The sequence below is a fragment of the Mauremys mutica genome, chromosome 11 (genome assembly GCF_020497125.1).
Source record: "Mauremys mutica isolate MM-2020 ecotype Southern chromosome 11, ASM2049712v1, whole genome shotgun sequence".
NCBI lineage: Eukaryota > Metazoa > Chordata > Testudines > Geoemydidae > Mauremys > Mauremys mutica.
In genome coordinates, this window is record NC_059082.1 from 7,281,588 (window position 1) to 7,305,138 (window position 23,551).

At 48.9% G+C, this 23,551-nt stretch overlaps 2 protein-coding genes across 2 annotated transcripts in view; one reads left to right on the forward strand and one right to left on the reverse strand.

The window, feature by feature from the left end:
* The window catches only part of PLEKHO2 (pleckstrin homology domain containing O2), a 45,758-nt gene extending 37,706 nt beyond the window's left edge, over positions 1-8,052 (reverse strand). Inside the window, exon 1 of the mRNA XM_044980731.1 lies at positions 7,778-8,052. Coding sequence (XP_044836666.1) covers positions 7,778-7,789 — 12 coding nt within the window. The 5' untranslated portion in view covers positions 7,790-8,052. The remainder of the gene's footprint in view (positions 1-7,777) is intronic.
* Positions 1-23,551, forward strand: part of PCSK6 (proprotein convertase subtilisin/kexin type 6) — a 267,354-nt gene that overhangs the window by 70,500 nt on the left and 173,303 nt on the right. The gene's annotated exons all lie outside the window — the stretch shown is intronic.

The window sequence follows — 23,551 nt, forward strand, 5'->3', positions numbered from 1 at the left end:
TCACTGTCAGATGATGTGAGCCTTGGTAACGAATCTGTTTCCATGCATCCGACACACAATGAACACACCCTTGGATTGCAGCTGCCATTTGTTTGAATTGGAACTGCAGGGAAGGCAGCCACGCCAATAGAGAGAGGGGGAGAAAGTGACTGAGTTGTTGTGTATATAGGGCCTTATTCCAGTGCCTACTGAAGTCAATGGAACAGCTCCTATTAATTTGAATGGCTTTGGAGCAGGTCAATACTACGAAATTGTGTATCTTGACATGTATTTATAGCAAGATTTACCTGTGATAGTTGGGTCACGCTAAATAGCAATTGAAAATGCCGCAATATAGGATGGCAGTACATGCAAAGCTTTTCATGAAAATGAGGTGGTATTGTAATTCTTGTTCGTTTGTTTTACCTAACTTTTTAGGTTGCCAGGAAGTTGTATTCTGTTGTGATCTGCCAGGAAACATCAGCTAGTGCACAAATATAGACATGCTGGTTTCCTGAATGAGTCGCCTTTCGATGTCATTCATAGGTCCCTGGGCCTGATTCTAATCTCACTTACAGCAGTTTTACACTGGTGTAATTCTGCTGGGTTCACTGGAGCCACTCTGGATTTACACTGGGAGGAGAATCTGTCAGCCCCAAGCGCTTAATTTTACAGAAATCTCAGAGTTCTAACAGTTTTTTTGCAAGAGAATAATAAAACGTGCATGATCCCCTCTTAACCCATCAGACAGCAGACATGCTGTCAGGAAATACATCCAGGGATGTACGTCACAGACCTCTGACTTAGCTCTGCAGAGTGAAAACTCCCCCATTCCTGTTGTTTCTGTGGTTTTAAATAAAAAATGTTTGGTATAAAAACGTAAGCTGTTAATTTGTACTCCTAGAAACCTCCTGGCCCTGTTACCGCTCATGTTTTAGTTCATTTTCCTGATCAAGCTTATACTGGAAGAGGCGAATGTGCAAAGTGAAGCTGGAGTTCAAGTGGTGCAGTCCGTACTCTTTCATGGCTTACATTTAGGACCGGTCCTGATCCTGTGCGCTCCCTGTGGAGCCTCTCGTTCTTTAACGTTTCAGGCTCAGTGATATTCACTGTACTCCTTTATCATATCAGGACTTCCTCTTTAGGGTTAGACTGACCCCTCCGTGCTGAAATCCACAAGGAGGGAATACGAGGGAGGAGGATCCCTGTAAGGACCCCTTTGCGGCGCTTCCCCTCCAATCGCTCAGGGGCACAAGTCTGGTCCATACCATGGAATGAGCCACGTATGGTTCCGCCTCGAAACTGTGCAGAACTTCCAGGATGTGCGCATCGCCCAGGGGCTCGGCAGGAGCCGTCCACATGGAGGGTTGGCATCTGGCTGCTGGCACCGCAACCTCCCTCTCCCCGTCCACGTGGCCCAGTGGAGCCAGAACACTTGACCGAAGGGTTCCCCAGTGCCAACAGCTTCTGGGGCAAAGGAAATAAAGCCTGGGGCTGTGATACTGTCCCCAGGGAATGATGTTGGGGGATGATGTGCATAGGCGCCGACTCCGTGGGTGCTCCGGGGCTGGAGCACCCACGGAGAAAAATTAGTGGGTGCTGAGCACCCACCAGCAGCTCCCTGTGGCCCCACCTCAGCTGCCGCGTCCTGCTTCCCTCCCAGCGCCTGCACCGCGAAACAGCTGTTTTGCGGGGCAGGGAGGGAGGGGGGAGGAAGGGGAACACCGTACACTGGGGGAAGAGGCGGGGCTGGGGCAGGGATTTGGGGAAGGGATCCTATAGGGGCAGGGAGGGGGCGGAGTTGGGGTGGGGACTTTGGGGAGGGGGTTGGCGTGGGGGCGGGGCTAGGGGTGGGGAAAGGGTTGAGTTGGGGCGGGGCCAGGGGCGGGGGGGCGCGAGCACCCACCGGCGCTGGAGAAAGTTGGCGCCTATGATGATGTGGCACCCACCAACCCCAGGTCAGCCCTGCACCCTCCTAGTCTAGGCCTGCACCGATCCTTACCCCACAGAGCAGGCGCCCATAAACAGGTGGTGGAATGGTGCGGTGGAGACTGCCAGCCCCCGGTTCCCTTCCAAGCAGGCAGGGAGATCCATGAGCAGAGACGCCCACCCTGCAGACCTGGGGGGAAATTATCTAGGCCTGAACTTGCCAGCCAGCCCCCTGGCCTCTCCTAAACCAAACACCAGATGCTCAATTCAGCATTTCTTGGGCACTACGATGGTGCCAAAACAAGGCATCTTTCATTAGCCCCATCCCAGCCCCTCTGGTGTACACGGCAAGTCTCAGGGAGCGGGCAGGGTTGGTGCACTCTGGAAATCCCTAGCCCACAAATGGGTCCTTTGGGGCCATCACAAGCTGGCAGAATTTAGATCAGCCTTAGAGCAGGGTATGGTCATCTTTGCTCTACTTCTTAGTCTCCCCTCCCTCAGCCCGGCATTGAGAGAAACTTGACCAGACTCAAGGATCAGATCCTAAAGAGTTTTGACTGTACCAGGAATGTAAAATCAAACCCATTGGGAGTGATCCTTAGCTAGTGTGAACCAGTTTATACAAGCCCAGGATCTGGCTTCTAGTCTTATCCTTTCTCAAGAGAGAGGTGAAAATGAGCAAAGGCAACATGTGTTACAGGTGTAAAAGTCAACATAAGTAAACATTCATGTTTGTTACAGTGAAACAGGGGAGGATCTGCTTAGAAACAGCAACTGACATTTTTTGTGGACTATTTTTGTGGCAATGAAGTAGGTTCATGCCAGAAGAGATATTAGCATATAATGTTAATGGGAGCTTTGCCAGAGCAAGGAATGCAGGACTGGGCCCTCAGTTCCACTCTGTGCTCTCGCACCTGGTATGTGGCTCACATAGGACCATAAGGCAGAGAGACTAATTGCAGCACAATACAGTTACAAAAATTCCAGAGCAAAGGAATCTTGCTATCACTGTGCACGACTGACGACTGTGTCACTTCAACAGAAAAATGCCAGCATAAACCTGAAGGCACTAAATACTTTGTGTCCTTTCCAAGAGATTTCTATGCTAGATACTCCTCTGACACTGGTGTAAATCAGGAGAAACTCCTTTGACATCTGTCAAGATTTGATGGTGTAAGAGAAAAATCTGGCTGTTCTGTCACTAATTTGAGTCAAGAGAATCAACACCAAGAACTGGACATATGCTCAGTATTTCACTACTGCAATTTACATTATGGCCACTTTACCAGAAAAACATGAGTTTCATGTGTCCAATTTGGACACACTTATGATTACAAATCTTAGCAAGGATGTAAGACTTCAGAGGCTTTTTATTTTTTAAACACTTAAACAACCAGCTCTAACCTCGCTCCAGCCTCTCCCAGTATTTTCAGGCTCACAAAACCACAACTTTCATTTCTTTTCTGGTATAACTGCGTCTGCGCTAGGGCTTTTGCTGGAATAAAAAAAGTCACAAAACAATCCCACCCCAACCCACATTAGTTGGGGATTGGTCCGGCTTTGAGCAGGGGGTTGGACTAGATGACCTCCTGAGGTCCCTTCCAACCCTGCTATTCCATGATTTCTCCTGAGCAAAAAAAAAGTTTAATCACTATGGTGGTTTCTGAACTAACTATACATAAGGTATTCAAGTTCCTTGCAAAGTTTCACTAAGCGCATTTAAAGCAGATATACAGCAACTGTAACTAACTATGACTAATCAAAAGTACACCTGTAACAAGAACGACTTCCCTCTACTTTTGATGAATACCCTAGTGCTGAGGCGCTCAATCTTTCCAGACAACTGTCCCCCTTCCAGGAGTCTGATTTGTCTTGCGTTTCACCTCACTGAAAAACTATTTCCTTACAAAATCAGACATAAAAATACAAAAATGTCACAGCTCACTGTTACTGAAACATTGCTGACTTTCTCATTTTTACCATATAATTATAAATCGATTGGAATACAAATAATGTACTTACATTTCAGTGTATAGTAGACAGAGCCGTATAAAATTTTAGTCTTGTACTGACTTTGCTAGTGCTTTTTATGTAGCCTCTCGTAAAACTAGACAATATCTAGATGAGTTGATGTAAGACCTCCGCATACCCCTGGTTGAGAACCACTGCCCTAGTGCCATCTGGTAAAACTATTTTTTTTCCCCAGGGGACCTCAACTTGGCCTCTGATCTTGCACATGCAATACTGCAGGCCAAAGTGTTCTAATTTAGCTTTCTGTCAAAACTGTAATGGCAAATCAGGTAACTAGACAATTAACACTAACCATTGCCACCTATGGCTGATCGTGCTCATGAAATAGCATTTGCAATTACCGGTGGGTGCAGGATTCAAGGCTGTCTTTGAAAAAGTGGCCTGCGAAGTGTTAATTTAGCATTAGAAAAAAGGGCAGCGTGAGCGGAACTGCAAACTTAAGTAATCAGAACACAGAAGGGGCAGCCTTGGCAGCAGGAGTGAAAGCTGTCCTCCCAGCACCCTGCCAATGCGCCTCACTGCTGAACGGGGGTGACCACCTCTCGGTCTGGTTCAGTATCCAAACTCATTCAGGCTTCGGCCTGCTTACCAAAACAGCTAAGAAGGTTGCCAGCTGAAAGGTGGCTTTTGTGATGTGGATTAATTTCATGTAGGCCAGTGGATAATAACAGCTTTCAGTCGCTACCACCTTGGGCTGCATTGCAATCTCCCAACTGTTTTATTGCCAGTTTTCAGAAACCCTGGGCCTTACCACACAGTTTTGGAGACTGAAATGAAAGGGGACAGGGGGAGGGTGAAAGGCATAACTTGAAGGCTTAACATGTGCTGTGGCCCAATTCTGAAGTCCTCAAGCAGGATGAACTCCCATTCCAGTTAGCAATGGGAGCTTTGCCCATATAAGGGCAGCAGACTCTCATTTGGGGAAAGGAGGAGGAAATAATGCTGTGGCCAGCTGATGAGAGAAAAAGAATGACATTTGTTTAAGTTGCTTGCAAGCTCGTAGTGTTAGAATAAATCCTGGTAGAGACGGAGTACTGCGCAATGGGCCGAAGGAGCACAAACACCGACAGCGCATGGAAAGAGAAACAACGGCCACACCCATTTCCCCAAATTCAATCCCTGCCCAAGCAGAACCTCCCATAGCCTGATATGGGAGAAGAGTTGACACCCTCCTGAACAGGGCCGGCTTTAGGCCGATTCCCCCAATTCCCGTGAGTCGGGCCCCGCAGCGTCCGGAAGAGGGGCCCTGCAAGGTAAGGCCCCGGAAGACAACTGCTGCCGAGGAAGGACCCTCTGCCGAAGTGCCGCCAAAGACAGCGGCAACCGATTGAGCTGCTGCCGAATTGCCACCGCTATCTTCGGCGGCAGCTCTTTAGAATCGGGCCCCGCACACCCTAAAGCTGGCCCTGCTCCTGAAGCCCACAAGGCACTTTGTCAATCTATTAGCCTGGTAGATGCTCAGACCTTATGGTGATGGGCACCAGTACAAAATCCTTAAACAGAGAGAATTGGGAAGTATGATGGCATAAATAAGGGTTTCATTTTAAATGGCTGGGTTTCATCAGACTCATACTTAGAAAGTACAAAAATAGACCAGTTTCACCCAACCAATTTAAACCATTTAAATAACTCAGGATAGTTAAGTCCACAACTGATTGCAAAGAGTTACAAAGGGATCTCATTAAACTGGATGACTGGCAAGAAAATGGACAATGAAATTCTATGTTAATAAGTGCAAAGTAACACCCGTTGGAAAATATAATCCCAACTCTACAAACAAAACGATGGGGTCTAACTTAGCTGTTACCACTCAAGGAAAAGATCTTGGAGTCATCAGGGAAAGTTCTCCGAAAACATCTGTACAGTGTGCAGCATCAGTCAAAAAATCTAACCAAATGTTAGGAACCATAAGTAAAGGGACACACAAGATAGAAAATACTAATTCTGCTTAGTATCAGAGGGGTAGCCGTGTTAGTCTGGTTCTGTAGAAGCAGCAAAGAATCCTGTGGCACCTTATAGACTAACAGACGTTTTGCAGCATGAGCTTTCGTGGGTGAATACCCACTTCTTCGGATGCAAGTAATTCTGCTTAATAAATCCATGGTACGCCCACCCTTTGAATACTGCATGCAATTCTGGTCATCCCATCTCAAAAAAGATATATAAGAATCAGAAAAAGTACAGAGAAGGACAACAAAAATGATTAGTGGTATGGAACAGCTTTCATGTGAGGACAGATTAAAAAGACTGGAACGGTGCAGCTTAGAAAAGAGACGATTAAGAAGGGTCAAACAGAGGTCTATAAAATCTTGACTGGTGTGAAGGAAGTGAATAAGGAAGTGTTATTAACACCTTTACATAACACAAGAACCAGGGGGCACCAAATGAAATTAATAGGCATCAGGTTTAAAACAAACATAAGGAAGTACTGCTTCACGCAACTTGTTGCCAGGGTGTGTTGTGAAGGCCAAAAGTATAACTGGGTTCCGAAAAAAGTTAGATAAGTTCCTGGAGGATAGGTCCATCAATGGCTATTAGCCAAGATGGTCAAGGATACAACCCTATGCTCTGCGTGCCCCTAAGCCTCTGACTGCCAGAAGCTGGGACAGGTCAACCCAGGATGGATCACACGATAATTGCCTTGTGCTGTTCATCCCCTCTGATGCACCTGGCATTGGCCTCTGACAGGATACTGGGCTAGATGGACCACTGGGCTGACCCAGTATGGCCGTGCTTATTTAAAAGCTAGAGGGAAAACTGTATCCAAGGAATTACTGCTCTTCTGTAACTTGTTCACGGGGAAGCCAAAAGTCAGCAAGACTGTCATTTAAAAACCGGAGACCTTTATACTATTTATCCATGCAGCCATTTACGCCACCCTCATCACAGCAGTGAGTGCGCCTTGCACCTGCTACACTATGGATACAGCAGAAACTGCAACAGATACTAGGTGTTCTGCTTGTTCATGTTGGGCAGCCATTCTCAGCAACTGGTACATCCCAGCTGCTGGATGATTGCGATGCCTGGCGCCCCATATGTTTTCCTGTTTAGGTTTCACACTAACCCGTCCACGTTTGCATTCGGCAGGGAGCTTTGGGGGTACTTTGGATAATGCCGGCTGGCAGAAGGTGACAGCATCTTCCAGTGCCACCCAGGAGACCAAGGGCACTCAAAGGCGCACGTTTGGGCCGGCTTCTCGCTTCAGGGGGAGTGAAAGCAGAGTGAGCAGCTCTCACTGAAGCTGAAGTGAGTTCTCCTTTCCCTCTTATTACCAGCCCATCATCCATCAACAACAATCTTCTCACCCTCCACTTTCCGGGCCAAATGCCATCGCATACCAAAAACGAAGAAGAAGAAAAAAAGTCTTCAGGCCAAGCCAGGCCCTAGTGAGAGCTGCCTCTGTTCTCCCCTGTTCCCTTTCACCCGCCGCCAGCCCGGGGGGGGGGATGGGGGGACAAGGAGCAGACTTTCTTTCCCCCTCTCCATCCTGCTCTCCGGATTTTGTTTTTTAAGGACTGCAAAGCTCTGGGCTGCGCTTTCCCCGGGGAAACTCCCAGGGGCTGGGGGCAGAGCTGCAAACACAACAAAAAAGGCTCAACAGTTTGTGCAGCCCAAGGAACGCTGCAGATTGCAACACAGGCAGCTAGGGGTGGGGGCGGACTGAGGCTGAAAACTCAGGCTCCTGGGGAGCTTCTTCGCGTCTACCCCGGGGGAGGGAGGGAGATTCTTCGCCTCCTCCCCCCGGGGGCTGCTACTTTTCAGGGCTCCTTCCCCGCCCCCCGCCCTGGAAAGTGGGGGGCTGTCGAGGCGGCTCCCGCGGCCCCCCCAAGCGACTCACCTCCTCGTCCATGGCCGGAGCCCGCGGGCGTCCCCTCCGCGCCGCGAGTCACGGGCTCGTCCCCGGCAGGAGCCCCGCGGCTGGTGCAGACGCCGGATCCGGGCGCTCAAACATGCCGGGCCGGGGGGGGTCCGGATCCGCCTGCCCGGGGAGCGGGACGTGCAGCCAGCCTGGCCCCGGCGCCTTCCCCCCGCCCCGGCTCCCTCCTCCGCCTCCTGCTTGCGCCGCTTCGCAACAACTTCGCGGCAGCGGCAGCCAGTCGGGTTTCCGGGGGCTGGAGCCGCTCGCTCCGGCAGCGGGAGCCCAGGAGGAGGCGGGGTCCTGGGAAACGAGAACCCCCCCACCACCGCCGCCTGCAGACCCAGCCTGCTGCGCCCCACCCGGCTCCTTCCCCTGCCTGCAGGGGGCGGGACCCCGCTGTGCCCCCCAGCAGCAGCAGGGCTTGGTCCCTTTGCTCCTCCCCTCCTAAGGGACAAGCCGAGCTGCCCCCCTGCCTTCCCCTCTGGCCCTGTGTCCTGAGGCTCTGAGCGCCCCAAGCCCCAGCTCGCTCGGCTTGGAAGCCCCTTGGGGCAGAGACCCGGCTGGCTGTGTGTGTGGGGACTACGCCCAGCCCAAAGGGGTCCTGGACCCCGGCGGCCTCTCCTAGGAGCTACCCCAGTGCACCCAATAATTATCATAGAATCACAGATCAGGGTTGGAAGGGACCTCAGGAGGTATCTAGTCCAACCCCCTGCTCAAAGCAGGAACAACAACAACTAAATCATCCCAGCCAGGGCTTTGTCAAGCCTGACCTTAAAAACCTCTAAGGATGGAGATTCCACCACCTCCCTAGGGAACCCATTCCAGCGCTTCACCACCCTCCTAGTGAAATAGCAAATCTTCACTGTCTCTTCTCCATCCCCATCCCAATTGGCCTCACTGTGCCCGGCAGGGGAGGACCTGGGAAAAGGATCTGCACCATCTTTGTGAAATGAGGTGTAACTGGGCGTGGCCGTTCCTGACCCCAGGGGAAATGGCTTGAGTAGGAGACAACTCCTCCCCTGCCCCCAAAGAATTGGCTTGCAAAATGTTTTGTACCAAAGTGTAGCCCAGTGGGGCCCCAATCCTGGTGGGTGCTGCTCGGAGTCACTGGGTGTCAACAAGCACAGCCGGCTTTAGGAAGTGTGGGGCCCGATTCAGATAGTTTCGACGGGGCCCCGGCAGGGATGACTCACTCGGCGGTGCTCCGGGTCTTCGCTCCGAGTCTTCCGCGGCACCAAAGGACCTGCTGCCGAAGACCTGGAGCGCCGCCGGGTGAGTAAAAATTAAAAAGGCGCCTAAGTTAGGTGCTCTTCTTTAGGGCGCAGGGCCCTCTTAGCTGTGGGCGTGGGGCCCTCTTAGGTGCGGGGCCCGATTCAGAGGAATCAGGGGAAACGGCCAAAGCCGGCCTTGTCAACAAGTTGTGTCTGGTTGCATCTGCTCCATACCGGTGCGCAATATTCATCCGCCGACTATCCAGGTGCTAGTGCAGATGTTCGCAACACTGATGCCGATGCACCCCGGGTTGTGCCCGCGAGTTTCTGAATGATGTGGGCTCTTGTTTTTATCTTTGCAGCAATGATAATTGCCATTCCAAAGCCTGGGAAGCCCACTGATGAAGCGGGAAGCTATAAGCCAGGGGTCAGCAACCTTTCAGCAGTGGTGTGCCGAGTCTTCATGTCTACACTCTAATTTAAGGTTTCGCGTGCCAGTAATACATTTTAACATTTTTTAGAAGGTCTCTCTATAAGTCCATAATATATAACCAAACTACTGTTATATGTAAAGGTTTTCAAAATGTTTCAGAAGCTTTATTTTGGTGGTGGGCTGAGCGTCTCTGCCCGCCCCCGCTCTGGGGTTTCAGCTGCCGGCTCCTGCCAGCTGGGAAGGAACCCCAGGCCAGCAGCGGGCGCTGAGTGGGACCAGTGGTGGGACCCTGGCTGGCAAGGGGCCAGCAGCGGGAACCCCAGAGCGGCAGCGGGCTGAGCCACTCAGCCTGCCCCACGTGCCATCAAAAATCGCCTCGCGTGCCACCTTTGGCACGCGTGCCGTAGGTTGCTGACCCCTGCTATAGGCTGATTTCTCCACTGTGCATGACCTATAAACTTCTTGAGCATATCATCTTCAAAAGAATACGCCCTTTTACTGAGCCAGTTATCTCTGTCCAAGTTGTTGTGACCATGTTCTGGCACTCACTACTCACACTGAGGCTGGCTATCAGAAAGACGTAAACGCTGGTGCAGTATTTGTCAACCTGTCATCTGTGTATGACACTGTCTGGATTAAGAGCCTGATGCTGAAACTTGCAAGAATTATATCTTGCTACCAAACGCTTTGCCTGCTTTGGCCCAGGCTTAGTAACAGACAGATTAATAAAACCAGCTCACCGCGCACCATAAACAATGGGCTACCACAAGGTTCTGTACTCCCACCAACCCTTTTTAATATTTACATAAGTGACATGCCTCCAGCTAAATCACTTACATTTGGATGTGCAGATGGTCTTGCCAGGACAATCCAAGCACCAAACTTCCATGACATTGAGCAGTGGCTCTCAAACTTCTGTACTGGTGACCCCTTTCACATAGCAACCCCCCTTACAAATTAAAACCACTTTTTTATATATTTAACACCATTATAAATTCTGGAGGCAAAGCATGGTTTGGGATGGAGGTTGACACCTTGCGACCGCCCATGTAATAACCTCGCGACCCCCTGAGGGGTCCCAACCCCCAGTTTGAGAACCCTTGACATTGAGGAAGCATTAACGGAGGACCTCCGAATTATGGAACAATGCTTCCAGAAATGGAGGTTCAAACCAAACCCTGGAAAAACAATAGTAAATGCATTTCTTCTTGATAATAGGAGTGCCAAAAACACACTGAACATAGCTTTCTGTGGTAAAAATGTGCAACGTGATGATACCCCAGAGTAAAACCTCACCTTCCATGATCACCTTGAGAAGATAGCTGCAAAGACAAAAACAGATGGGCTAACAGAGGCATGGCGTGCAGGGTTACAGAGGGAGTTACTGTCAGAGCCAGGTCAGAGATGAGAAGATCCTGAATCTCATCTATACTCAGACCACTAAGCCACATTTCTCTCCCTGTAGTAGGGAAACCCCTATTAATACCCTTTTAATACTCCTTACTTGAGTGCAAAGTCTGGGGGTACCGGTATATGAAAATAGGGACTGAGCATTTCAAAACAGGCCCATATAGACCCTTTAAACAGCTGGTCTCTTTTCCTTTACTATTTTTATAGTAATTTTTTCATGGTTAAATGACACTAGAGTCAAAAAATCCTAGTTTTAATTCAGGAGAATTCAGTTCATTTCAGTCCTGTGTATGCTTTCCCCAACGAGTGGCTGCAGAAGGTGCAGGAAGAAAGTTTACTCTGTGGATTTCAAATCTGTGGAATAAAAGAAAAATATTCAGAAAAATGACAAAGAGATTGAAGTTGGACAGACCAAAAAGATTTCCCCAAGACCGGGGAAATCCCTTTTGCTTTCTGGAGATCAGCCAAACTTCCATCTGACATGAGAGCTCATTTTAATATAAGCTTTTGAATTTTTAGTTTCTTGAAATATTTCAAATAAAAATATTCATTTGTCACCATTCATCAGTTTGGTTCCTTATTCGTGTAACAGGAAACTGCTGACTGGCTGCGTCACTGACCCTACTGGTGTTCCGCAGGCCATTCTCCCCTATCCTTGGGAAAGTTGTAATCCTGGCTTCTCGGGTATGCAACCAACCAACCAACTGCTGCTGCAAGAGTCAGCGTCCAGCTATAGTCATGAAACGAGCTACTTCGGTAAGGCAGACACAGTGCCAGCCTTCATCGCCCGCTTGTTACATCTTCAAACAAGCACCTTCATGCTTTCTCCCAAGCTGCCCCTCATGCTTGGGAGAAGCTCCCCATAAACACCGCAGAGCTACCTCATTGTCTTCCTTCAAATCCCTTCTTAAAACCCTCCTTTTCCAGGATGCCTACACAACACTTGACAATGGTTAGGCAGCTGGTGTGCTAAGACCTCTGCCTATCCTGCTAACCAAGATTGCCTCCTTGTTTCCTTGTACTCCCCGGTCTGTCTGTCTGTCTCCACCTGTTGTCTCATCTCACACTTAGGCTATGTCTGCACTGCACTTTTGTCGGTCAGGGGTGTGAAAAAACACTCGGGGGTGGTTTTATTATGCCAGTAGGAAAGCTCTCTCCTGCCGCTGGAAGGTATGCAGTGTAGACATGGCCTTAGCCCTGGTCTACACTGGGGGAGATCGAACTAAATTACGCAACTTCAGCTACGTGAATAATGTAGCTGAAGTCGACATACTTAGATCAACTTACCGTGGTGTCTTCACCGCGGTGAGTCGACTGCTGCCGCTCCCCACATCAACTCTGCCTGCGCCTCTCGCCGAGCTGGAGTACAGGAGTCGATGGGAGAGTGCTTGGGGGTTGATTTATCGCGTCTAAACTAGACACGATAAATCGATCCCCGCTGGATCAATTGCTGTCTGCTGATCCGGCGGGTAGTGTAGACATGGATTGGAAGACATGGATTGGAAGCTCTTTGGGCAGGGACCACATTTATGTTACATGTGTACAGTGCCTAACACAATGGTTCTGGTGCATGACTGGAGCTCCTGGGCAGCGCAGCAATACAAATAATAATTAAGCAATAATGTAGTGGAAGGTGGCTTCCAATTATTATAACCTTAGCTTAGCTTCTGACATCTCTGATGTAATAGCTTTGTTATACAAACTCTTTTTATGGTTTATTTCAAGTGCTTTCCTTTCAATGCAGACAGGGAAACCATGCAAAGAAAATGTGATACCATTGCAGACATTGCTACAGTGAAATCTTATGAATATGCACTTGGTGTGTCCATTCCAGGGCTTAACATTTTTCATACATCCTTCACAACATGCACTACTCAAAGATCTGACCAGAAAACTATGGACTGCCATTGTAATTCATAGTTGTAACAATGTGTGGGTTAACTCAGTGTTGTGCTGGCTCACGTCCGTGGAATTGTTCTCTTACTTGAATCTTCCTAACCATGACAGCAGTGATTCAGCTGGAAAGTTAGAACAATCCCAACTCACCTACAATTTTCTCTATTTGGAGGATGATAAAAAGCCAATAAACCGCATGCACGAAATGCTGAGCAGCCAGTTTCACCCATGCTGCTATTGTGCCAATAAATAAATACATAAATCCACCAAATGCCTTACAAGAAAAGTGGAGTTTAACACTCTCTGCTTAACTGACAGCTCTGCAGGGAAAAAGGCTCAGTGACCTGAAAGACAAGGTGTTGGCCATAACAATGACTTCCCTGGAAAATTTTAATTAGTAAAACAGTTAAGAATATTTTAAGCGTGCTGTCACTGCTGAAGCTTGTGCATGGGCTATTTTAGTGTGTGGCTTACCCCATTGCATATATTCCTCTTTATGTGTGGTACTGTATGCTGCAAACGCTATATTATTATTTATGGAGCACCACCAGTGCTGCAAACATCCGAAGCCACAGCCCCAAGGTGTTTGCAGACAGACAGAGATTAAGCATAGGAGACAGCACATGGGACATCAATATGAGCTGGAGGTGATGGTAGAAATCTAGCAATGGCCATTTTGTGTAGACTTCTTGGAAGAACAGTAGTTTGAAGGAGGATTTGATGGGAGATTCTTTGTCCCATGAAGATGGAGACTGTCCCAAGCATATGGGCTGGCATTGCTTGTGGTACAAAGACGTGGATGAGAAAAGATCCATGTGTATTTGGTCACAACGGTGCTTAGGCGCCTGTGGATCATAGTTTGCAAGAAAGCTCAGAGGGGGTGTGAAAGTAATAATACATAGCACCCTTTGTCTTCAAAGGCCGTTCCAAATATTAATTACTCCCTGCAACATCCTGAGGCACCCAATAGCTCCTATGCCAGAGTTTTAGACTGGGAAGGGAAGTGCTCTCTGCCCTTTACATTTCCAGACTATTGTCCCATTCATTGATACACATGATGTAAATGTTTCTTCAAGAAACCGAAATGCAGTTACAAGGGAGTATAATGAGTCTGTGCTGGGTCGGAGAGGGGAGGAAGGTGAGTCATGAAACCAAGGAAGTTAGTTTGCAAGAGAAATCGGCCTGTGCTGATTTAACCCCTTCTATGACTTAGCATGTAGAGTGTATTTTGTGCTTAGTAAAAGTCCAGTCTTGTGTGGCACTGAGCACTCTCCACTCCCATTACCTTCAGCTCTGCATTTTGCAGGTGGGAGTCAGCACCTTGCAGACTTGTGCCATAGAAGGGCACCTGAGTGGCCACAAGACACAAGTCCCAAGGTTTGAATGAATGAAAATGGAACGTAGTGAGAATTCACGCACAACACCTGCCTCGTGGGATGCCTCTGCCATCTCACACAAGGGTTTAAATAGTGCATGTTAATTAATGACTCGTCTCTCTATATTACTCAATACTCATAGGTAACACAAGTCATATGAACATGAGTATGGAATTGGGAGCACTTCCCGAAATGTACAGCAGCGGTTTCTGATCAGCTTATCATTCCGACTATACTACTACGCCTGTGTCAGATAGTCCACAACATGGGACTATCAACATGGCCCAGATACTGCCCATGGAGTCCTGCAACACAGCGGCTATAGGCTGCATCGTCCACAGAACTGCAGAGATGACGGGTTCCATCTTCATCTGAGCAGCCCTAGATGATCTAGTCCGTGCAGGCTGCCCAGCACCACATGTGAAAGAGGACGGAGTTACAAGCTGATCCATTTTAAACAAATTAGGGGCATCCCGTGAGTTGCTGGCAGGGAAAGAGGAAGGTTGTGGTTAAGATACTTGGCTGGAATTCAGGAGATCTGCATCCAGTTCCCAGCTGTTCCATAGGCTCAGTGTTTCACAATGGGCAAGTAACCCCCAGGTTTACATTTGTACCATCTGCAGAGCAAGGTCCCCCTTTTTCATAGATTCCTAAAATTTAATGCCAGAAGAGCCCGGTCTGACCACATGCATAACACAGCTCACCTGCATAAATTACATTTAGCTCTCCTCTGAGGAAGGCCAAGCCACCTTCTCCCCCATGCCCATTATCTAAATAAATACAGTTGTATTGATTATTGATATTGCCATAGTTCCTACCTTGTGTTGGTCACTGAGCATAGGGGAGAGCCTGGGCCCTGTTCTGGGCAACTTACAATCCTAAATGACAGAGATCAGGGGAGGAGGGTTGGAAAGATGGTCTGTGATGCCAGGTTGGATGGAGAGGGGTGAGTCACCAGGGGAAAGGCAGAGCTGAGAGGTAGAGAACCAGGAAAGGACAGTATCACAAAAGGCTTATGGGATGTTGAGAAGAGAATGTGTGATTGACGGTGTCAAAACCAGCAGGGAGGGAGCGGAGGATGAGGATGGGGTAGGGGGTGTGGCATGTATACAGCGTATATAGCGTGTGTCTGAATAGCGGGTATATGCAGTTTGCTTCTTATTGTGCAATTGCGTGTTCTCCAACCCCTAGAAATAGGCGGGAGCTGGTTTGCAATGTTCCCAGTTATAATGCCATTGGAATGCAGTTCGGGTTGGTACTGCACGAAGAAAACCCTCAAAGTGTAATGTGGCACGAGCAACACTACCCAGCTAGCTCGGATCATATGATGCTGCAACAGGGATACTATTACACCAGGTATGTTTCTGCTCTCAGAGGCATCACTGTGAAGCCTAAGTCTCTTCCTCTTCACGCCAGCCTGGCCACCCTATAGCTCTCTGTGCACAGGGACAAATTCTGCTCTCGGTTACGCCAGTGCAACCCCAGTGCAGTCAGTAGTGTTGCATCTGTGTAAACTGGAGGAGGGTTTGGCCCACAGAATATAATGTTTAACAAATGGAACCTTTCTTGCTTTTATACATGCAGGAATCTCCTTGATTTCAATGGGCACCAGAGACATGTGGAGGCTGAATATTCTATATCAATGGCTCTCAACCTTTCCAGACTACCATACCCCTTTCATGATTGTCTTGCTTGGCCCAAGTTTCTCCTCACCTAAAAATTACTTGCTTACAAAATCAGACATAAAAATACAGAAGTGTCACAGCTCATTGTTACTGAAACATTGCTGACGTTCTCATTTTTACCATATAATTATAAAATAAATCAATCGAAATATAAATATTGCACATACATTTCAGTGTCTAGTATATAGAGCAGTATAAACAAGGCATTTTCTGTATGAACTTTTAGTTTGTACTGACTTCATTAGTGCTTTTTATGTAGCCTCTTGTAAAACTAGGCAAATATGAGATGAGTTGATGTACCCCCTGGGAGACCTCTGCATACGCCCAGCGTACTCCTGGTTGAGAACCACTGATCTATATGGTAATTGGCATGTAGCTGTAGACCATAAATGTTCTGGCTAAACTAACAATTTAAATTGTCACCATTTAGCCTAATACACTGGGAACCCTGTAAGTAATAAAAGGGGTTAAATCAACATTTGGGTATAAATCAAAATTCTCTTTTCTAATTTTCTAATACTTCCTTGCAATTCCATCTTCATTTATTCCATCACTTAGTGTCTGAGGTGCAGGTCAGCACCACCATCACCAAATTCAAGTAGTTGTTGTTCATTGTAAACTTTGATTTCAAAAGGAATTTTCCTCATTCAGACTCATTTCTAAGCTAAAATGAAGCAACAGCCTCAGTGCAGCCATGAAGACGATACCGCTGCTACACACGTTGACCTGCAAAAGGCCCTAAAATGTCAGGTCATGGAAATACTTTTTTAAATTATGAAGATCCCTGAACCCGTAACTTTGTGATGGAGTTTTCCAGGGGTGAGTGTATAGAACTGCATGCCAAGAAACCTTACTATTGTTTCTGACTGCCAGAGGCACTGTGATCAGAAATAATTCACGTACCCTGCTTCAAGTTCCCATCTGTAAAATGGGGGTGACACGCCCTTGTAGTAGAAGGTCCTGTCTAATTATACACTATGATTGCTGCCGCCCAGGTCATATTTCATTAGGCAGCCTGTGAAATCAGCTACTGAGCACGTGTCTACAAACATTATTGCTATTTTCACAAAACATGACACCATGGTGATAGGCCGATCGGAGATCACAGTCTGGTCCTGCACATGCTGCAGTATACAGCCGCCTCTTGAAATTTTACCAATATATTTAGTTTGTGGTGTAAAAAGCAAGTGCGCAGGGTTTCACTGGAAATAAGTGATGCAGCAGGCAAGCAGAGTTGTGGGAAAGAGATTATTACCAAGCATGAATAGAGGTTGGTTTTATATTCTGAGAAGGCTGCCTCTGTCCAGTAGCAGCCCGGCCACCAGCTTGCACACGTGAGCTCCTGTGCTCACACAAAACTAGATCCTTTCTGAAACTTGACTCTCTTTCCCCAGTTCCTCTCATATTTCCACACACCAAAGGGCACCACCCACTCAAAGGCCTGGGTGCCCCTCGACTTAAAATATACTTAAAAGCTCAGTGCTAGAGGAGTTAAAGCACAACTTCAGGTGGCATGGAAGCATTTCACCCGGAACAGGGAATGGGGCAGCAGCGAATATGCTTTTTTGTTCTACTGAGCAGGTCTATGATCCAGAAGGACACCATTCTGGGGGAGGGGGCCCAGTCCCGCTCCCAGGGAAGTCAATAGCCGACTCCTATTGTCATCCGTAGGAGCAGGAGATAACCTGCTGTGTCAGACTCCGTTCAGAGTTTCCTGGCTTCCTTCAGTCTGTGTCTCAGCTGTTGTTGCTTTAAACATAAAATGTTGTTTTAATTTAGTTTTTCTGTCTTTGGAAGTCATCACGCCCTCTCTCCATATCCTTCCTCTGCACAGGAGGTTGTTTTTCCTCTGACTCTCCTGTATTTCCTCACTCTGCTGTATTTCTCTCTCCCCTAAAACCTTCATCACTTCAGCCCTGTGCCTGTCTGCGGGGGGTGCCTTAGTCCCACATATGCTAAGCACTGTCGAGCCCTTGTTTCTGAGCAGTGCACTGCCTGGGAACGCATGCCAGGTCCCACGTCATATGTAAATCCTCAAAGTCCTTATCTATATGGCACTTTCCCAGGGTCAGAGGGCTGCATCTCCAATAGTGAACACCAGCCATTGGCATTTTAACCACCATGCACCATGCTTGGAGGAGGTCTAGAAAACACATTGGCTAAAACATGGGCAGAACGTCTGTCTGTTCCAGAGCTGCTATCACTGATGGAGCCGTACCAGAGGGAAATGTCTGGGAAAGAACCCAATTCAGATAGAGGTGGGGGTGGAGGTGTGCACTCTGGGCTCCGTAGAAGCTGGATGTATCCTTTTGGTGTCGGTACCATTGAGCTTGTCATAAACCCCAACATTAGGCCGGTTAATCTGGGACCAAATTCACAAAGGTGTAATTTCACATTCAAAGTACATCCCTGGATGGACCCCAGCATGGATTGTTATAGCAGTGAGTGCCAGCGTTCACCCTGTGCTTAAGGGTGCGAAGCAAATTTCCTTTTCACAGGCTCATAATTTCCTGGGAAGCTTTGAGCTGAAATTTTTGATGCTTGTGTGATAGCGACCGACTTGGCCAACACACCAAGGATCTCCAGAGCTGAAAGCAAGAGTGCCAGTAGTTGAGCTAAAGATCCCACACACTTTAGGTGGGGCTGTAACAGACTCCTACCCTCTGCAGGTCAGCACAGAGGGGGCCTTGCAACTCTCTCACCAGTGGGTTACATTTGGGCTCTTCTCTAAATGCAATTTTTTTTTAAGTTTGAGCAGAAACCCTGCGGCCGGGCAGAACCACAGTCCTGCTGTGGTACAAAATGTTCTACCCATGCTTTTCTGGCCAGCGCCGGAGCTAGCCCACCAGAAATCTGAAACTTGGCACTGGTTCTTAATTGAGGAGTGTGAAATTAAAGATGAAGCCCATTCAAACAGGCTTTGTGGGTGTCTAGGACTTTCAAAGCCGAGGTGGGATTTCCAATGGAGCCTAAGGGAGTTGGGTGTCCAGCTGCTTTGAAAAGCCCAGCCTTGGGACCTGATCCAGTGCCCGGTGAACTCAATGGGAACCTTTCCATTGACCTCAGCCAGCATCAGAATAGGCTTCTGAGATCCCAGCCCCTTGGGAACAGCGCAGTCTCTGATGAGTCTGACAGGCTGCTGTAGGGGACAGCTTGCATGAGGCTTGCATAAGCCTCCCATTGAAACCGGCACAGCTAAGCAGTAGCCCCAGCTCAGCTACATGGCCTATAGGTGGAAGTTTCTATTTTCTGTTCCTGGTCTTCTGTTCAAAGGTGCAGCTGTCCATCGAGCATTGTGTACACCAGAAAACACACAGGATGTGGAATGTGACAGAGCTGCGTGCTGCTGCTAGGGCTGTCATTTTTACATCTCCGGACTCTGTGTGGCTTTCAGCTGCATCCTTAACAATGCTGTCTGGTCCAAATGCGACGTTTACCTCTCCAGCCATGCATTCCCCCATGTCGCACGTTAACTTTATTCATATTTATTACAAACCACCACATGTAACTTTCCCTGGCGGGGAGGGGATGTGGAGGGGGATGGAGAAAAGACACTTACCAGAGCAACATTAATCACATTGTCTCTGTGCAGCTATGGGAGACTCTCGTTAAAGGCCGTGGTATATGAGCCTAGGTTATTATTACTGATTATGTGTCTAAGAAAGCCTCATTGTATAAGACATTGTTTAAACACATGAAAACGCAGTCCCAGCTTAGAGTTTAAGACACTGAGGGACACAGGATAGAATTAATACAGGATTGGTTTTCGATTGTATTTGAAATCATTTACCAAAGTCTGTGACGCTGCTTCTAGACCTCAGAAGGAAGCAGTGTTTCTAGTGGTTAGGAGTGTGTGGGGGCAGGGTGGAACTGGACTCCTGGGTTCTATTCCCAACTCAGCCACTGGCTCATCACATTTCTTGAGGCAAGTCACAGAGGGTCTGACCCTGCAAACACTTATGTATGTGAATAACTTTCCTTGCACAGAGACCTTTAATCCAAACATGTTATGGAAAGACCACAAAAGAGGGCAATTTCCTGGCTAGGAAATGTGGTGGTCGTCCAGCAATGTTGAGGAGGCAGCGAAGAAGAAGAAGAAAGAAAGGTTTAAGCAATGTCAGAAAGCCAGAATGGTGGGAAGTTCTGAGGAATCCAAGCTGGTGAAGAACACAGAGAAAAGCACATTTGAAGAAGTTAAGGGTCAGGCGTTGAAGGCCTCAGATGCAGGACTACTGACGAAGGCAGGGGGGAAAGGCATATACATATTCCCCAGGATTAGGCAAAGAAGCACAGAGGATTTGGGAGCTGTGAAGTGTGGAAAAGATGAAAACGGAAGAGTACTGGGGAAGACAGTGAAATCGTTAGGCGGTGGCAGCGAGGTGTGCCGGAACAATTTTTATAGCGAGAGTGCTGATGGTGGAAACCATGTAGTTGGTGTTTGCCATTACTACTTCAAGCCAAGGGGTGTGGTAGCACCCCTAGGACCCTTGTTCCAGTGCCACTGGTGGCAGCGGTTTTATGAGAAACTGTTCTATGAAGAAAATGCGAAGAAAGCATTGCGGGAAGTATGTGCAAACCTCACAAGACCTAGCCCCAGGGTGGAGACTCAGACAGCGCTGAAGAGGATGAAATGTGGGAAGGCAGTGGGAGCAGATGGTGAACCAGTCAAGGCGTTTAAAGCGTGAGGCCACGAGGGAGTGGTGATGATGGTGAACCTTTTCTGCTTAATTCTCATGCTGGAAAAATTCCTGATGAGTGGAGGAAGAGCGTGTTGGTCTCTCTCTTCATGCCTAAGGGTGTGGGCAGCAGGTATCATAGGCTGGGGGAAGCTGAGCCTCCCCAAACAGCCTGGTGTGGCCCCGCCCATGCTCTGCCCCCAGGAGTCCCTGTGAGTTCCCACTGTTTCGTGGCCCGGGCTGGGCTGGGGGCGGATGGCCTGTCGCCGGAACTTGGGGAGGCTAGAGCTTGTCCCCGCCTGGCACTCTGGTTGGGGGTGCTGTGGCGGCACTGCCCACCCGATGCTCCGGGGTTGGGGTCGGGGTGTGTGTGCTGGGGATGGGGGTGCTGGGCTGGAGTGCCAGTGGCTGCAGTGGGGCTCTGCTGCTCTGGGCTCCAGTAAGGGAGGGACAGAAGGGAAAGGGGAGAGGCAGGGCCTCAGGCAGAAGGGGAGGGGGCTAATCTCCCACAACTGCCGGTTCACCCGCCGCCCCATGCTTAAAGGAGATGTGCAAAAATGTAGTCATCACATCAAGTTAATGAGTCATAGCATGAAATGGCTGGAGAGAATTTTCTAGAGAAGACTTCAAGAGGAGCTGGAGCATCATGAAGTGACAACCAGTTTGTGTTTATGCCAGGAAGGTCAATGATGGGTGCAGTGTTCACAGCTTGGATACTGCAGGAGAAGTGCAGGGAGAAACAGAAGGAATTGCACTTAGTGTTTGTGGATTTAGAGAAGGCTTATGTCAGAGTTCCTAGAGAATTGTTATGGTGGCACCTGTGGTCACACAGCCTGCCAGATACATAGGTTCAGACTCTCATGGAGATGTCCGAGGGTAGCACAACAGTAGCAAGAAGCAGCTGTGGCTACAGTGAGTCATTCACTGCCAGAGTAGGTCTACAGGGAGGATCAGCCTATTGTGACTGTAATGGATACCTAGATGCAGGAGATTAGGAGAGAGGCTCCATGAAGCGTGCTTTTCACTGATGCCTTTACATTGTGCCATGAAATAAATACGAACTGGAAGGGGATCTAGAATTATGGAGGGCTGCATTAGAAGAAAATGGCTTATGAATCAGCCAACAAAAACCAGGGACAAGAAACCAATAAAACGAAATGGTATGGAGTAAAAGTCTGTGCAACAATTTAAATACCTCAGTTCTGTGTTGAGCCAGGGGAATGTGGACACAGATGTTGGAAGCCACATGAAGAGCCATTGGTGTAAGTGGAGGGAGTTGATGGGAATTCTCTGCGATAAGAATATTGCCAAGTACACTCAACAGCAAAGTGTATGAGATCATGATTCGGCCAGCCGTGACATAGGGGTGGGAATGCTGGCCAGCGAGGAAGAGGGAAGAGCAACTTCTTCATACAGCCAAAATGAGAATTCTCAGGTGGTCGCTGGGTAAGACAAGAGCTGACACGCTACTGTGACCCCCAGATGTTCAGTGAAATGGTATGAGCCATGATGCACGTAGCCCAATCACGGGAAAGCTGGAGGAGCATAGACTGAGATGGCTGGGTCATGTGAGACAACAAGATGCAGGCTATGTTGTTCGGAGAGTAGAAGAGCTAATAGTTACAGGACAAAGACCAGGAGAAAGACCAGAAGGAGGTGGATTGAGATGCTGAAGGAGAGCACGAAGAAGGTTGGGTGGCAGCTTGGAAGATGCACATGACAAGAACGCTTGGAGATGAAGAACAAAAGCTGCTCACCCTGGTTGACAGGACAAGGCAAATATGTAGAAGGGGCCTTTAATCTGTTTCATGCCTCACGTAAAAGGGTATGGCACCCACCTATCTCACAGGCTGTCTTCACTGCTATAAAGTGGGCTTTTTTCAGAGACACAACTACTGTGTGATAGTCCTCTCACTGTAAAACCCTGGTGGAGACAACGCACCTGTAGTTTTTACTACAAAGTACGTAGGCCAGGTCAGCACTATACCCCTGCCTGTGGCTAATCTCACCTAGTTCATGTTGCAGTAAAACTACAGTGCCTGATCTCCACAAGACTTTTCCAGCGGGATAGCTAACGCAACCTCTATCCCATGGTAAAAACACTTCCTTTTCAAAAGTGAAGACAAAGCCCCAGAGGTGTTGAGTATTAATTTGCAGACATTAGTAAAGTGTTTTGAGTGCCTCAATTCAAAGGTTCTCTGGAAATGCAAAGTCTCCTCCTCCTCCTTATTCTGCTCACCAGGGCCGGTGCAAGGATGTTTCGCGCCCTAGGCGAAACTTCCACCTTGCGCCTTCCCCCACCCCGCACCCTGAGACGCACCCCCTCCCGCGCCAGCTCCCCCCCTCCACCCTGAGGCACCCCTCCCCCACGGCAGCTCCCCCCCTCCGCCCTGAGGCACCCCCCTTGCAGCAGCTCCCCACCCCGCACCCTCTGCCCTGAGGCACCCCCCCGCCCCAGCTCACCCCTGCTCCGCGCACAAGCATGAGCACCCCGAGCACGCCGTCGCTGCTTCACTTCTCCCACCTCCCAGGCTTGCGGCACCAATCAGCTTAGGCACCGCAAGTCTGGGAGGCGGGAGAAGTGAAGCAGCCACAGCGTGCTCGGGGAGGAGGCAGGGCAGGGGTGAGCTGGGGCGGGGAGTTCCCCTGCGTGCCGCCCCCACCCTTACTTGCTGCAGGCGGCCCTCCCCGCGCTCCCCTGCCCCAGCTTCCTCCGCCGAAATGCCGGCGGCAACTGGGGCGGCCGAAGATCCGGCCACTGCGGTCGCTGCCGAAGAAAATGGCGCCCCCCAAATCCTAGTGCCCTAGGCGACCGCCTAGGTCGCCTAAATGGCTGCACCGGCCCTGCTGCTCACTAGCTCTCATAGATTATGAAGCCAGAGGGGAAGCTAGTCTGACTTTTTACATGACACAGGCCTTGACTTTGGACAGGTTCTTGGGTTTAGATTCACAAGGCCTGGCTTGAGGGTGGGTGCCTCATAGCCAGAACTGCTGAATTCCCGCAGTAGTAGCAGTTAAGGATTGCTGGTGATTTGAGGCATGAGCTCCTGCGAAAAGGGACACAAA